This window comes from Phyllopteryx taeniolatus, chromosome 5 (genome assembly GCF_024500385.1).
Source record: "Phyllopteryx taeniolatus isolate TA_2022b chromosome 5, UOR_Ptae_1.2, whole genome shotgun sequence".
In the NCBI taxonomy this organism is placed as follows: Eukaryota; Metazoa; Chordata; class Actinopteri; order Syngnathiformes; family Syngnathidae; genus Phyllopteryx; species Phyllopteryx taeniolatus.
The window spans coordinates 26,897,805-26,914,956 of record NC_084506.1 but is presented as its reverse complement, the minus strand read 5'-3'; the positions used below and the strand labels follow the sequence as shown (position 1 = coordinate 26,914,956).

Here is a 17,152-nt window from a genome sequence, read left to right as displayed (position 1 = left end):
CTGGCTGGCGACCCGCGTGAGGAGAAGCAGTAGAGAAATGGATGGATGAACGTTTGATTAATGGACTATTTTCTTCAATCACAAATATATATAATTTAAAACAATACATAATGTAAGAATCACTCATCCATATTCACAGCTTGACTGTACAATGGACAATGTTTCTAATAAGACTGTTTGCCTGAAACTCTGTGAGAGTTGTTTTTATTATTATTATTATATAGATAACTGAAATGAAGCCAGAACGATGCATTTTTAAAATTGTATGGATGATCTACAAAAACACTTGAGACAAAATGCCCCTGAGACAAAATGGATTTATTAGCAAGAGGTAACTTGGAAACATAATACGGAAATTTGATTTTATATTTATATATTTTTTACATTTATTTAACTTTCTTACAAAATGGGGAATGTCTTATTAAGGTGTGGAAACATGAGGGTTGAAATATAATTTTCATACCACTGGGTATTGCTAACAGCAAAAATGTTTATTTGTTCATATACCTTATAGGAGTACTGTATGTGCATGTATAAGTGTCTAGAGTATAAGTATATAATATTATTTTGTCTGTGTTGCATGCCTGTCACGTGAGCTTCAAAAGTGTCCTGTACATACATAGTAAAAATACAAATATTCACAGAATAAGCACTACATTACTATAATTCCTGCTAACAGAAATGGTTATAGACAGGATTACAGTATAATGCAAAACACTTGTTGATGCCTACTCTAAAGTCATGGTTTCAAGACCACACTGTTGTAGAAGTTTGTGTTGAAGCTTGCTATATGTATATATATTTTAAAGGATTACACCGTTCCACATTGAGGAATATGCAGGGCTAGCATGTACAAAAATGTACAGCGTCTGTCAGAGAAGTGAATTAACAACAAAGTACAAAATACTTTCTTGTGTTTATATAAAGAGCAGGTCACTCATAGACTACTACAAAAATAGTGTTTGAATGCTGCAGGCAGAGGTCATTCACTTACATTTTGATCATATTGATAATAAACAGCAATGCATATAACAGAGTGATATACTGTCACGTTCCACAATCACTGGAACAGCAAGATGGACAGATTGTCTTTTAATTACAGAGGAGCAAGAACCGTTTTACTCTACACAAGTATCGCTGAACACTTACCATCTTTTTTTGAAAAGTACTTTAAAAAAATAAAAAATAAATTCATTTATAATTTAAACAAACATGTTTTACTGAACTGGTGTACTCTTTACAATAAACAACAAAACACAAAAGAGGTGGAACCTGTCTTGAATGATCGATGACTGACATTATTTTGCACAGTCAGGACAGGAGACCAAGGAACAAATTCATACAAACAAAAACTTGGTAGCAATTTTAAAATATCGATGAGCATCGCTTTCCAACACTTTGCTATTTATCTGCAGTTCCTGCCACAGACCCAACTGTGATATATATAATTTAATATAGTATTATCAGTGAACAACTCAACATGGTTATTAGTCAACAAGGTAACAGTCTGTCATCACCACCTTTCTTCACCACCAAATTACAATTGTGTATTTTGACCAAACCAGGCACAATAGCTTCTGTTTCATTAATGTGTCATTGTGATTTTTGTCCTGGAAGTTGTCAGTATAAAAATAGTCTATGGTGCAAAACATTTGGGAACATCTGTTGCAGAGCAGAAATGAAGAGATTAATCTCTTTTTTTTTTCTTTTTTTTTGGTTTAGGAAGCATAGAGATGGTTTGCTGACCACCGAATGTATTTCCCACATCTTCCTTTGCTTGCAAATCTCTGTGTTCTCTGTGCTCTTTTACCTGATTTGATGCGCTTTTTACAATGCTACATTGGTTGCGGACAAACTAATACGGATAAAACTGAAGTAAAGATAGCTGGCAAGTGTAAAGCTTACACAAAGCGAAATAATGTCATTGGTCACATTGATGTAAACATGACAAACCAAGGCGACCTCTGTTATTATGCTTAAAAAAAATAAAAAAATAAATACAAATTAATTTAAAAAAAAGCTTCAACATATCTTCTGTCATGAAACAACCTTAAACATCTACAGTACAGAAGAGCAAATATCTTGTACAACAATGCAAAAGTGAGTGTGTATGTGAATTGACGTGTCATATTAACAGAGAAGATAGCATAGCATAGAGGACCATCAGTTGGACACTTTCGGCTCAATTCTGAGGGAGGCTTCGTACATGCTTTCTTCATCCAGAACACAGATCCCGTCCAGTAGGTACTGGGCTACCTGTAGCAAAAAAAAAAACATTGGAAAAAGCAACAGCAAAATCATCATCAGCAATGAGCAAGTGCCAAGTCACTGCGCGCATCTTCAGTGCAGTAAATGTAAATAATCGGCCCAAACAATTGGTAATTATTGGGTAGATGATACTGTAGAGTGATTTTCAACCAGTGAGCCACGGCACATTAAAGGACTGTGCGCTGAGAGATTTTTGATTTTTAGTTCTTACTTTTTGAATATACAGTACTTCATATCACTGAGCTAACAGGACAAATTTGAGATAAACTGGTCTTTTGCACCATTTGAAAGGGTCCTGCTAACATCTACTGTACCATAATCATAATCAGAACATTATAATCAGCTACACAGGTTATAGTGGATTTGAGCTTCATCCTGAAATTTCAAACGCCAAATGTCCCCAAGTGGTGTATAAGCTTGTCAAAGCATATATATTTTTTATGTCTGTGTAGATTAGGTAATCCTCAAAAGATCAAGGTCTAACCTTTGGTTGAAGGTCAAGCTTGTATGCTGTTTGCTGAAACTGTCGGATTTCTCTGATGATGTGAGAAATCTGAAATGGAGTAGAACCAGTTTTGTACACAAAAACAGAAAGTAAGAGGACACGTGTATAGCAACGAGCGCATCTCACCATCCTCATCTTTGAAAAGTTGACCAAATTGTCTTCGGTGTAGTTTGGTGTGCCCTCCTCGATGAAGGCCAGGTCTGTGAGGTACATGCCCAGATAGGGAACACACGGAGGATCACAGCTGGAGAGGAAGAAAAACACATTATCCCTTTGTGAAGCAACTAAAAAAAAAAAAAAAAAAAAAAAGGTCAATCAAAAGTCTGACTCACTTCTTCAGAGCCTCTCTCAGGTTTTTGAACCTGCCCTCTGAAGAGACCAACTTCTGCAGCTTGTCAATCAATGCTTTTGTCTGCAGGAATATGGCGTCGCTATTTAACAAAAACACACACACAAAGTTCAGTGTATAGTGTTGTTGCGTACCTGCTTGGACACCTTGAGCCAGGTCTTTTTGAGACGGAAGACAGAACTTCGGTTGAGGGAGGAGGTGATCTCAAGCACTGCGTTGTAGTTATGGAGACAGCGGCAAATATCCGCCACAGCCACCCATTTTTCAATGACCGCTACCCGGGCGACCACGTCGTCTGAGCGCAGGATCTCTGTGGCTATAAGGTTGCTTATCTGGCAGAGGAGAGGACCAGAAAAGAAGGGTTTACAGTGCTATATCGGCACGGTCGTGCTGTAGTGATTTTAATTTTTTTTAATTTTTTATTTTTTTTTTATAGAACAGCTATCTAAAATTACATGGCTGTGAATATTCTCATCCTTCCAGGTCATTTCATTCTAATGGCATTGAATCAATCGCAACTGATCAATCAAAAAGACTCACAGACGCAACATCATTTCCACTCCGTATGTCGCAGTACTCAACATTCCAGAACACTTCGAACATGGAAACACCCTGAGACAGAGGCTGGTACACCTAAAAGACCGGATACCCCTGACCCAGAAAAACAATCCGGTGTATGCTGTCAAGTGTAGTGACGAATGCAGGTGTACATTGGGGAAACCAAGCAACAACAGAGGAGGCGCATGTCACAACACAGGTGGACCAAGTCGAAAAGTCAAGACTCAGTTGTCTACCTGCACCTCAAAGAAAAACAAAAATGTGCATACTCTCCAACGTACGATGCCGTGTCCTTTCATCGCTTCTCAATTTAGCCTAGCGAACCCTCTCTTCAACGCATCTTAACAACTGTTGCTTTGCATCCTAAAAGAGTGATAGCCTACTTTTCGTGGTTGGGTCATGCCTCGAACTTAGCGAATAAATGGTTGGGTTTCCACACTGACACTCAGGCTACAGCTGTCCTAACTAGCTTATGTGCATGAAATGCCTTCATGCCTGCTCAGATAAGAGGCAAAACTTCTTCTAAGACAACCAGAACAGTCCAGTGGTGATCGTATTAGGTGTGTAAATTTGATTCATCTGCTACATCGATTTATATTCCTACAATCCAATCACATTGATCTGTGTTCGGCAAGTTGGCCTTCCGGATGACATACATCGATCTAAGATTGTTTTAAAAAGGAATCAATTGATTGTATCGAGACCAGGAAATAACGCATTGGATTTAATCACAGTAGACTTTATCGGGATGTGTGTGTGTTTTAGCACTTTCATTGATCGAGACGTTAAACGTAACTCGATTCAGTTGGCCTGTCTGTGACGTCATCGTCACATGCCATCTTGAATCGAACTGGCAACTACGAATCAAATCAATGTTAAAACCAAATCATTACACCCCTATATTCTATGTAAATTTACTTGTCTGTCGCAAAAAACCCTGCTATATCGCAGAAGTCAGCGATTTATATTGATAATTTTAAGTTGTTTTCTTAAACAACTTTTTATGTTAATATAAATACATCCATCCATTCTCAATTCCGGTTATCCTGTTGAGGGTCGCGGAGTGCTGGGGCCTAACCCAGCTGACTTCAGGCGAAAGGCAGACTACACCCTGAACTGGTCGCCAGTCAGTCGCAGGGCACATATAGTCAGCATTCCTGCATTCTAAGTGCATTCACAGCACACAACACTTATCAATACTGTACAGTATTTTCTATACATTTTATCCTAATTTGTATTTATTTTTTTCATTTTCAAATGGGTTTATACTGTGTTTAAAGCATGTGAGAGGGGTGGAAATATGTTTCAAAATGTTTTTTTTTTTTTTTTTTTTTTTTACATGGTGGATCAATCTACATAGTTTTTCACCTTACAGTATGCAGGTGGGTCTCGAACATATCCCCGACAATAAACGTGGAGTCACTGTGCTCTCAGAGCCAACACAGGTTTACGACATGATTCGGACGTGACATACATCGTTGAAGTGCTTTGTGGTCCTCATAATGTAGGGCGTCTTTTCATTCTTGTCATTCTTCATCCAGCCTTGACCAAAGAATTCCCTATCAACATGAGGAACATTACTTTTCAGACATTTACAAAAAAAAAAAAAATCATAACAAAATACATGATGAATAGGCAGTTAAGCTCACTCGTATGGGATGACCTTAAACACCAGATGGTCCAGCAGGGTGAGCTGCTCTGCAACCTCTAAGGCTGAGTGGTTCTCGAAAGGGTCGGCCTTTCCTGAACTCACCTGAAAGTTTAAAAGCGCACAGGATCAGATGGCAGTTTTGCATAAGACAGTGGTTGTTATTTTCTACGCTGGAGCCCCATCTATATCCCTTTTCTTCTATTGCACCAACAAAGTGGTAAGGGCCATGTAGATACTGTATTTCACTGAGATGACGTGAATGAAGTAACGCCATATAAGAACGTTTAAAAACTAGAGAAAATAACAGTTTAGTAAATGTTATGTTTAAGAGCAATTGGGAAGAAGCCTCTAAATCCATCTTAGATGGGAAAAAATATATATACTATATATTATATAATATTTAGTTTATCCCAGACAACTGTGAAATTCATATACGTATGAGGTATTTTTGAAAAATAAAAGCCAAATTTAAAAATGATCAATCTTGCCATGCCATTTATTGTGCTCTGCACTAATACTGTAATTACTGTACGTGTTCAGACTGGGCCCAAAAATTGCTTTAAAGGGATAAACATTTGTAAAATGTGCACTATAATGGTACACTTAATTAAATATAATACAATCTACAACCACAATAACAAAAATCATATGTATGTCTATTTTTCTGTCAGGTCTCCCTGTCTTTTCGCTCCTGTGGGTGACAGTGGCACCCTTTATTCCAGTTTATCCATGAAACAGCAGATGATAGTGCCCCACAAGTTCTGCCTATATTGCAACTTAATCGCACAATAATGTGATGAGACCAAGTAAAAGAATCTTATAAATTTTGTTAATGTACTGTATGTTGCTGTCTGCAAGCTAGTTGTCAGCCGTGTTAATGAATTATATAGACTCTATGAGGATACCACAAAAATGTAAAAAAATTTAAAAATACATAATTCCTGGGAGCTTACCTAAAGGTGGGTGGCGCACCGGTTTTAACATAAAAAAATAAAAATAAACATTTTAAAAAATCAACAGGCAGGACCACATCTGCTCACACTCCTGCTCCAAACATATATGCTGCTATCTATTTTTATTATTTTCATTTTGAACATTATATTTTATCTAAACTATACACACAGTAAAATAATTCACTCACCAATTGTGTCACATCTTCAAGAGCGATCTGATTGTCACCGTGATCATCCTGAGTCAGAGTTCTGACAGCGCGAAAAAATACAGAAGTTAAAGTAGTTTAAAATGGTGAGGATGTGGCCTTTTAGAATAAACATTAGCATGCCAATTAAATGACGCACCTGATGATATTGGCGGCTGCTTTTCTCTCTTGAGTCAGCAGCTCAGGATCATGCATCACTTCCTCCAGGAAGGCAATAACCTTTGTTTTCAACTCATTGTTACTCTCAAAGTCCTGGGAGGACAAATAAAAGCAGAATTAACATATGCCTATATTAATGAAGGAACATTTTAAATATTTTTTTTGGTTGGCTAAATTACCAGTTACTTGTGTTTCTATTTTATCTACGATACATGCATTTTGAAAGGCTCAATATTTCCAAAATTATGGATTACTGATGGAGATTTAGACCTGAAGTATTTTTATTATACTATTATATTATATTATTATAATTTCATCAATAACGGTAAAGACATGGCCCACTGAATGTCCTTTTGAAAATCACCATTTTCTGAGCCGCTTCTGCTCACAAGGGTCGCGGGCGTGCTGGAGCCCATCCCAGCTATCATCGGGCAGGAGGCGGGGTACACCCTGAACTGGTTGCCAGGGCACATACAAACACATACAAACTGTTCGCACTTACATTCAGACCTACGGGCAATTTAGAGTTGTCAATTAACCTACCATGCATGTTTTTGGGTTGTGGGAGGAAACCGGAGTGCCCGGAAAAAACCCATGCAAGCACGGGGAGAACATGCAAACTCCACACAGGCGGGGCCGGGATTGAACCCCGGTCCACAGAACTGTGAGGCAGGCGCTCTAACCAGTCGTCCACCGTGCCGCCAATTACAGGTCTCCTTCCATCATTTTTTTTTTGTTTTCAAATAATCTTTGATGTCCTATTATTGGGTTTGCAAGATCATTTGGGTTGGAAATGCCCAAAATGCCCTTTTAAAACCTATTCTAGTTCATCTTTTCAGCCTGGCATTTCTCATTAATATGCGACCTAAATTCAAAATTGGAAAACAGCTTGGCTCTGTTTGGTCCATATCAGAGCGTCTGCTAGCATCTAGAAGCATCCAAGCGTTCATAGTGACGTCACGTCCTTCAATGTCTTCTGATCATTATGAAGCACAATTCACCAAGCGTTGGATTGTTGGCCCGCTAATACACATGATCATGATCTGAAAGGGAACGTGTGAAAATTAAAAGAGAGGGGGATATTTTGGGTTTATGCTCATCACTTTACCGTTATTGATCAAATTATATGACAATGACCCATTTGTCCATATAGAACATACCAAAGTTAGGATAAGCACCCCAAATGTGTCCTCGATCGGCTTTTATCTGGTTGCTAATTGTCAGTAAAATGTATTGCCCATGAAGCAAGTCATGTTTGTTGTAAGAAACTTAATGTCTGTTGTGTTAGTTATCAGGACTTCATTTGTATATTTTTATGTTATGCCAATACATTTTCTTTTTTAAAGTTTGGGCCACGGGACAAACCACATTTCTAATATGGGCCATAAGCTGAAAATGTTTGGGAAACCCTGATTTATATTATGGTTGTCTAAATGTTGCATCCGCGTGTGGCTCTATTTGTGACTGCTGCTGTTATGGTTGTAGCCAAGAACAACAGGACCAAGGCTGTTGCATGGTGGGATGTTGTTGGGAACACGGTCCCACCCATCACTGGGCTCGGGTTCTAAACTGAGCCCCATTTGTCAGAGTGAATTGAAGTTTTTGCATTGAAGCTTTTTTTTAACCTTGTATTTACCGGCGAATGTTTTGACACCCAGTGTCTGAGAACATTCAGAACTCTGTTGGTCGCCGCTCGTCTGATGACAAACTCTTTGTCGCCATTCCTCTGATCTGTTGGGAAGCCTGCAGAGAATATTTGAACAGACAAGCAGCAATCTTCCTTTACGGAGGGTTTGAGACTTTACTTTCCCAAAGGGGGGAAGGTGGAATCTGTGTATTGTGCCAGACAACCATTCGAGGACCCAAGTCTCAACACCACCTTAATAAGTGCTTATGGAATGAATGGTGGCTGTGTACCTGTGCTGGCGAGGGACATCCTTCGATATTTTTCCTTGGTGGGGGTGCCCTCATTGGCTCCGGCTGTAGCAATGGCAAAGGCGGAGGCAGCGGACAGTGCACTGCGGTTGTTGTCCAGCTCTCGACATGACGACATCACCATGCCATTGTTGTAGGAGAACAGAGAGAACTCTGCAACAAGATTCAAGAAAGCTTTATTGTCAATTCTGTCATTCAAAACATCAACGGTTTAGTGCTCAGTTCTTATTTGTCAGTTTTTTGTGCCAGGAAGTATCTCAGCCTTTTCATCGCCTATTTTGTTGTTTTGTGCACTTTGATATCCTCCTTCTCGTCTGCGAGTGGTGTTAAATCTCACGGAGTTAACTCTTTGTGTTGCTTCTGTCTCTTCATTTTTCCCTCCATTCCCCGGAAGCATCCCAGTTATCAAAGGTGTTGTGTTATAACCACCAAATAAAGTAAATGATTAAATCAATCATTATTGTTTTAAATTTGCTCATTTCTGTCCTCCTAAGACTTCACATTTACTTATCAGAAAATCTGACTCTGTCCGGTTGCCATGATTGTTTGTATAATCTGACGGCAAAGGGTGCTGCCCATTAATTTGGAATAATGTCATGATTTTTTTACAGGAACTACTTGAGACGTTGGAATGCTTAACATTATTAGCTGATAATGAATTTTCTGAGTCAAATGAAATCAAGTATTCACCAAGACCATGGTATAAAACTGTGTGCTCTCACACAAACATTGTAGCTGTGGTTCCAAGCGCCTAAAACACACGCGCGCGCACACACACACACAGATTGATCGATATTTATTCTAATTTTTTTTTAGATATTCTTAATTTTTGTTTTGCTTGAGTAAACACCGCTGTTTAAACTGTCTTGGAAACATGAATATTTTCCCATACAATAGTTTCCATTTCCCATAGTTTGCCAGACCTGATGATTTATGAAATCCAATTCCATACTTTTCCATTCTTTCCATACTTGCATAGGAGAACCCCGAGAAACAATACTATACACAATACACTATTGCCAAGAGTATTCGCTCACCTACCTTCACTCAGACATGAATTTAAATGAAATCCCATTCTTAATCCACAGGGTTTAATATGACATCAGTCCACCCTCTGCAATTACTGTATAACAGCTTAAACTCTTCTGGGAAGGTTTTCCACAAGGTTAGGAGTGTGTTTATGGAAAGTTATGGCCATTTTTCCAGAAGCTCATTTGTGAGGTTACACACTGATGTTGGTCAAGAAGGCCTGGCTTTCAGGCTGCGCTCTAATTCATCCCTAAGTGTTTGATAGGGCTGAGGTCAAGGTTGTGCAGGCCAGTCGAGTTCATTCACATCAAATTCTCTCATCCATGTCTTTATGAACCTTGATTTGTGCACTGACGCACAGTCATGTTGGAAGAGGAAGGGCCTATCTCCAAACTGTTCCCCCAAAGTGGGAAATGTCCAAAATATTAGCCACTGAGCTCCAGTGAAAGGAACTCTGAATGCTACAGTTTGGGGATAATGCCCTTCCTGTTCCAACATGTCTGTGCACCAGTGCACAAAGCAAGGTCCATAAAGACATGGATGAGAGAATTTGGTGTGGATGAACAGGCCTGCACAGAGTCCTGCCCTCAAACCGATAGAACTCCTTTGGGTTGGTTTTTAAGTGGACAGTGAGCCTGGCCTACTCATCCGACATCAGTGTATGACCTCACAAATATGTCCGTGGAAGAATGGGCATAAACTCCCATTAACTCACTCCTAAACCTTGTTGAAAGCCTTCCCACAAGAATCAAAGCTGCTACAGCTGCAAAGGGTAGATCAACATCATATTAAATCATATGGATTTACAATGGGATATCACGTAAAATCACATGTGAGTCAAGGCAGGCGAGCAAAAAAGTTTGGCAATATAGTCTATGACAGTGCAAATTATAAAGCCAATAAATACAGCACTGTAGGGTGGAAAATATGACATACCGAAAATTATGTCTAGAAGTCTAGATGAAGACAAAATGCAAATAGAACTGTCACACCTTTTTGTATTTAAAATATATTTTTTCACATTTATATATTTTTTAGTGTGAAAATATTGTTTGATTTGATTAAAAAGGCTATTTATGGTCACTTATGGTGTAACGGTTCAACCGCCTGATTCCGCTGCAGGTGGCATGGGTTCATTCCCCACTCAGTGGCGGTGTGAATGCGAGTGTGAGTCAGTCTCATATGTGCCCTGAGATTGACTGGCGACCAGTCCAGGGTCTAGTCTGCCTTTTGCCCACATCAGCTTGGATAGGCTCCAGCTTTCCGCAACCCTGAACAGGATAAGCGGTAAAGAAAATTGTTGGGTGGCTCATGGACGATATTTATGTTCTTGAGGCAGAATTGACGACCAGTTCTTCCTAAAGTCTCCACTATGGGGCTCCACAGACCTAGGCAACCATCTTCCAGCGTCTCCTCTCCAGCAGGCTTTGGTATTCAAGATGGTTGCAGCTAAATATAGCCACCAAATATCAGCATAACAGAGGAATCAACAGATTCTGCAGTCTGCTATTTAAATCCCAAGAACATAGCCACATCACAAGATGCAAGACATGCTATAACGTGAGGGGCACACTCTTTCACCATTTCACTTGATTCCAGGGAGGGCTTTTGCTCTTAAAGGCATTTTTCCCTCCCCCTGCAATGTGGTCATGAGATTTAGGGAGGCGCAGATAATCTTGGCTGCAGTGAAACAGCCTCATTATCCGTGGGTGGAAAGGGAAAACACGCTCTCGATGTAGTTGCTATGACACAAGTTTCCCTGACACCTACTCAAGCAAACACTGGCTTCCCCTACATGTTCCTATCTGTCGATGTGACTTAGGCTTTTGACTGTGCTACATCTCTTCTGTGCCTGCTTTCGCACAAAGACGATTAATGAAATTCAGTTAAACAGCAAACCGTATGCGTATCAGTATTCTATTTATGTCCTGAAAAGCTCAGTGCTGCTGAGGGTGAGTCGGGGTGGGGTACACACGCTTGTATAACACACTGTCTTGTCGTAATGACGTCACAGCTCTCTTTGGAACAAAATGTACCTGAGGAGTTCTTGCATTTGATGTTTTTCGGGGTGGTTGGCGACTTTGTTGGCGAGGCTTCTGGGTCGGCATCATCGCTCTGGTTTTGGTCAGTGTCACTTTCTTCCCGAACAGAGATATCTGCACCACAGCATGACAATAAAGTCAGGAAAGCGGAGTTTAGTGAGGGTTTGGTTCAAAGGCCGTGGCAGGACGTACTGTATATTTAGTATCTGGGACTTCACTGGGGACTTACCTAATCCAACTTTTACTACCACCACTGCCATCCCATAATCATGGAAACCATCAATACTATACAAAAACACAATGCTTTGTACTGTACACTAGCTCAGAATTAATATATATTGAATAACATGACAAAACATAAATCGTTAAAATAAAATAAATCCTACTGATAAATACTGATTATCAAATGTATTCATGTGTGCAGATGGCTACAGATGTGTTTTGCTAGTCAAATTTGGCTTACTCTGACCAACCAATCAGAGGACAGAAAACGGAGGACATTATTGTGGGCCAGCTGGGCCTGTGAGACCAATTTGAAATCTGATTGGTTAAGTTACATCACCAAGCACTACTGATTCTGAAGGTCTTGGGCAGATTGACATGGCAACACAGTGGCTGAAATCTGATTGGACAAATAAATCTGACATCCATATACACGTACTGGAAGTACTGCAGCCAAGAGAAATGCTACGAAATGAGAGGAATAGGCTGTTGATTCCTGAAAATTGAAATATTTCATGGAACAAATGTAGGTCAGTGCTTCTGATAGCGCTTAGGCAAGAAGAGGAAGGCCAAACCTTACCGCTCACCACTGTTCAAAGGATGCCTACCTTGTTTGCACACTGAGGTCTCCTCCATCTTGTCTTTCTTGTCCTCCCCCTCATCTGGTATTTTGCTGGTAATCGAGCTGGTCACGTAGAGTTTGTTGATGTCCAAAGTGGTCTTGCTGAACGGGGACATGGAGGAGTACATGCTTGCATAGCCATTGGAGGAGCAGCTCAGGGCAGCCAGGTCGAGAGCTTTGCCCCCAGTGATGATGGGAATGTTGAGGGAGAGCTTGCGTCGTCGGTTCGGGGACGAGTTCTTGGCGATGGCCAAGGGAGGCGGAGAGGAGAACTTCCTGCTGGCCCTGGGGGAGCTGGGTGGCTCTCCATACAGGAGTTTATTATTCTGACTGCTTGCAAAGAACAACTCCAGGGACCTGCATCACAGCCACATATATGCATTTCATTGAAATTCAGGACGGAGGAATATTTCTGAGGAGCTTTGCGAAATACACATCCCTCCTAAAATATGTATGCAAACCCAGTCTATTTGCGTCCGTGTCTGGTCGATTCAGAGCAACATACAGTGCAGGCTGCGGTGTTGCAGAAACAAAAAATCTCCCACTCTCTACCACCCTCCTGGCAACCTCATGGGTTCCCATAAATAGCACAGCGAATGATAGCGCGCATGTCCGCCGCTGACACAAGCAGCCGAGTCTAGGTGTCTGACAGTGACATGACAAGTGCCATAGGGGTGGGCAATGCTGCAGGGTGTGGGCAAGGGGGAGCTGCAGTTGATCATAACCCCGCAGCGGGGGGCTCCCGCCCCTGGCCTGCGGAGTGGAGTTAGCCCCACCGCATCAATATTTCAAACCACGGAGCTTTTCGCAATGAGGAGAGATGGGAGGGAGGCGAGGGTGGGGTCCTGCAGCACCAGCCTTGGTTGCCATAGCGCGACGGAGACCAGTTGAGACACTTCCAGACAGGCGAGAGACCGGACCCAATCACTGTTTCTGACCACGGAAAATACATGTTTGCACACGCTCAGGCGTCTCAGAGTTCTTGCTTTACTTGATTTCCTCTACATTACGCTTACTTATGTTCGGTGTTTCCCAACAACCGACCTTCAGCCAAGGCGCATGATTTACGAAACGAAAATAATGCAGCTTGTGATCACAAGATCACAATTTCAGGATCCTGGCGCACTCATTCACTCAACCAGTTGGTGGTTACTTTACTCTCTAATCGACAAACAACTTCAACCAACATGAAGAGTGCAACAAGATTGAATAAAACTATGCACCTTCTGTATGCGAAATGTCAAAAGAGCTCCCTTCTTTTATATTTGAATTTTAAAAATTATATTTATTCATCATTATTTTAATTATTGTGTTTTATTTACAGCACTGTTACAGCTGTGATTGTCGTTAAAGTGGTCTAGAAATATAGTTGAGTTGAAATTGTATTTGTAAGCCTAAGCCTTTTTTTCTCATCATGTGTGAGGTCGCCCACATTTTTAAAATTGGTTAAAATGTTCAAAATTGTTATGTGTGTAGCAAGATTTAGCTGCTTCCCAATTGCCTCTGCTGTTTATAGTGGAGAGTAGAAATTAAACTGAATTCCATAGAATGTAATTGTTTAACAGACGTTATGCCGCAAGATGTTTTTAGTTTTTTGTTTTGTATTCCTGTAAATTCCTGAGGAAGGTTTCCAACACTCCCACAACACACCCTAGTCATAGGCAACATTGTCCCAACCCCGGAAATGTATGTACAGTATATGAACTTGCTATGGCGATGACTTAGCCCTTTTGTGTTTATTTTATTTTTTTGGGAGTACACTGAGACGGAATATTTCCCATCCAATCTATATTAAAAAAAATCTACATTATACCACTTGACACTTATTTTATACTAATACAAGTACAATCATTTACCCCAGAGTCCAATAATGAGTCCAATGGGAAACAGTATACCCACTTCACCTCTATTTCTGATTGGATGTAACGAATATGACTCGTTTTGCTATTGAAAACGCTCTCAATATCGAGCAAGTTTAACCTTTGCTCACCGAGCAGGGATCGCGCTGATCGGCTTCTTGTAGATGGTGATGAGTTTATCCAGCACCACATCAGCAGTGGTGAACACGCGATATGAGTGCAGGAATGTGTTGAGGAAGTCGATGGAGAGGAAGCGCAGGTCGGTCAGCCTCTCTAGCAGACGTTCCACGCTGGCATAGCGGATCTGAAGCACCTTGCAGGAGTTCATCATCTTGCTGAAGCGGATGTCCACGTCGTCGCAGTACAGACTCGAGTCAGACCTGCACGCGAGACGTTATGGATGTGATGTAATAGGATAGGAAGTGTCATCCAGAAAAGATGAATTTAGACAGTACACAAGCACAATAAACATAACCTGATAAGATATGACAGAGAGGGATAAGCCTGTTCAATTGAATTTTTCATTTTAAAAAGCCATTGCTGCAAATTGTGTCGGATCGGATTGAGATAAAACTTGCTTTGATATTACAACTTCTGACCCTGCACACCCATTGGTTCAAATTATATGATATCGGTGTTTAATGATTGATTGTTATACTGTATGTGTGTATGTTTATAACAGTATTTGAGATCTCAATGTGGGGATGGGTCTGAGGTTAGGATTAAAAATGGTGTTTTGCTCTTTAATTCTGATAAATGTATCAAACTAAAACTGGCCACACATTCAGTGTCAAATGCTAATCTAATGTGCAATGCAAGCTTGTTACTTGTTAGATGCCACGATCAAGAATTTGGAATCAAAATAACATTAAATAAGCAGAATTAAATCAAAAACATACAAACATATTCCAAGATTTCATACAAAGAAAAAAAAATGCAATTGGATGAAACAAAATAAAACAAAATAAACAGTGATTGGCTGGAGACCAGTCCAGCGTGTACCCTGCCTCTTATACAAAGACAACTCGGCTACGCTCCAGCTGACCTGCGACCCTCGTGAGAACACGGGGAATATAAAATAAAATAAAATTTACAAATTTTCTTGTCATCTCCAGTGGAATCAATTCCCACTACGATACAAATTTAAAGCACTGTAATAATATTATAGCCATACTATTACAGTTATTAGAAAGTATCTGACATGATACCTATTCATTAACCGTGATTGCGCCGTTCCACATTTTTTCAAAAGAATTGGAGGATGACCTTATCGATGATGGGTATAATATCACCCCCCCCCCCCCCAAAAAAAAAAAAAAAAAACACACACAAAAACAAAGGCTTACTTGATCATCTGTGGGACAGTGACTTTGGAGTTGTCTTCAAAGGCGTTCATCATGAGTCCATTGCAGCGGATGTTGTCAATGCACTGTGAGACAAACAGGGCAGCGCAGTCAACATAACAGGCAGGCTAACACAAGAATGTTACAAAATAAGCTGCAACGTGATGTGTGAGGACGTGCCTGGCTGATGTCACTGGTCCATGCAGACTTCTCCTGCCTTGAGGAAGCCACCAGGATGACTGTGAACGACTGGCTGTCCTTTGGCTCCACCACAATCTTGAAGTCCAGGTGCTCCATGTCCTGGCCGCCTTTGTCTGATTTGGCTGGGGACATGACAATACTCAATAAAGCTACATACACGCAGTAAGGAATATAATATAAATAAAATCCCTCTCATTTGGATCTTATTTTCTGTTAAAAGAAATACATAATTAAAAAGTTTTGTCATTTTTTTTAGTACAGTAAATCTGCTCCTAATCCCTTTAAAAAAAATAAAATTTAAAAAAATAAATGAATAATATATATATAGTTACACATTATTACATTCCTGCAAGGTGCAATGCTGCGTTATGACCAATACACTCACACTCATCATCAGTCCCCTCGGGGTCCTCCATAAGAGTGCAGTCTATAAGGGAGACGACACCATTCTGCAAGTAACACACAATGTGCAGTTGGTATATTCACGCCAGCCTCAGTATATTCAACATACTGTAATGAAAACCTGTTTATAGATACTGTATATTTACATACATCTTTTTAATATGTACATGTTTACATTATTTGGATGGAGACAATACAAAATGAAAGAGAAAAAAAAACTAACACAGTATAAGCTGGAGCCTATCTGAGTCAATTACAGGTCCAAATTCAAATATGTAATAATTGTTTGTCCTTAAGCGGTCAGAGCATATTACTCCAATTCTAAAGTCTTTACACTGGCTTCCAGTCCGTTTTAGAATAGATTTTAAAGTTCTGCTACTGGTCTATGAATCACTAAACGGTTTAAGTCCTGAATACATGAATGAAATGCTAATGGGATATAAACCCAGTAGGGCTCTGAAATTGACAGACTCAGGTCAAATGGTGGCGCACAGAGTCCAAAGCAAACATGGTGAAGCAGCATTTAGCTCTTATGCTGCACACAAATGGAATAAGTTGCCAACAGAAGTGCCGTCAGCCCCAAGTGTGCATGTTTTTAAATCCAGGTTAAAAAGTCTTTTTTTTCCCCATGCTTTTTAGAGCATTTCCACTTTTAAATGATATTTCTTGCACTGTATGCTATTTTAATCGTATTTTTATTTTATTTTTATTTTTTTTCTCTTTGTTTTAAATGTTTATAAGCTGTTTTTTCCTTTGTTTTTAAATGGTTTTAATTATGTAAAGCACATTGAGTTAACTTGTGTATGAAATGCGCAATATAAATAAATTTGCTTTGCTTTAGCAAAAAT

General features: G+C 39.9%; 1 protein-coding gene across 1 annotated transcript in view; it reads right to left on the bottom strand.

Annotated features, from left to right (window-relative positions):
- Positions 1-297: 297 nt before the first annotated feature.
- LOC133478345 (ras-specific guanine nucleotide-releasing factor 1) overlaps positions 298-17,152 on the bottom strand; it is a 34,948-nt gene continuing 18,093 nt past the window's right edge. The window contains exons 11-27 of the mRNA XM_061774311.1: positions 16,288-16,351; positions 15,882-16,024; positions 15,705-15,787; positions 14,490-14,738; positions 12,486-12,856; positions 11,650-11,769; positions 8,567-8,737; positions 8,286-8,392; positions 6,630-6,742; positions 6,473-6,533; positions 5,330-5,433; positions 5,155-5,239; positions 3,257-3,454; positions 3,106-3,185; positions 2,900-3,017; positions 2,753-2,821; positions 298-2,256 (exon numbers count right to left, since the gene is read on the bottom strand). Coding sequence (XP_061630295.1) covers positions 2,164-2,256; positions 2,753-2,821; positions 2,900-3,017; positions 3,106-3,185; positions 3,257-3,454; positions 5,155-5,239; positions 5,330-5,433; positions 6,473-6,533; positions 6,630-6,742; positions 8,286-8,392; positions 8,567-8,737; positions 11,650-11,769; positions 12,486-12,856; positions 14,490-14,738; positions 15,705-15,787; positions 15,882-16,024; positions 16,288-16,351 — 2,229 coding nt within the window. The 3' untranslated portion in view covers positions 298-2,163. The remainder of the gene's footprint in view (positions 2,257-2,752; positions 2,822-2,899; positions 3,018-3,105; positions 3,186-3,256; positions 3,455-5,154; positions 5,240-5,329; positions 5,434-6,472; positions 6,534-6,629; positions 6,743-8,285; positions 8,393-8,566; positions 8,738-11,649; positions 11,770-12,485; positions 12,857-14,489; positions 14,739-15,704; positions 15,788-15,881; positions 16,025-16,287; positions 16,352-17,152) is intronic.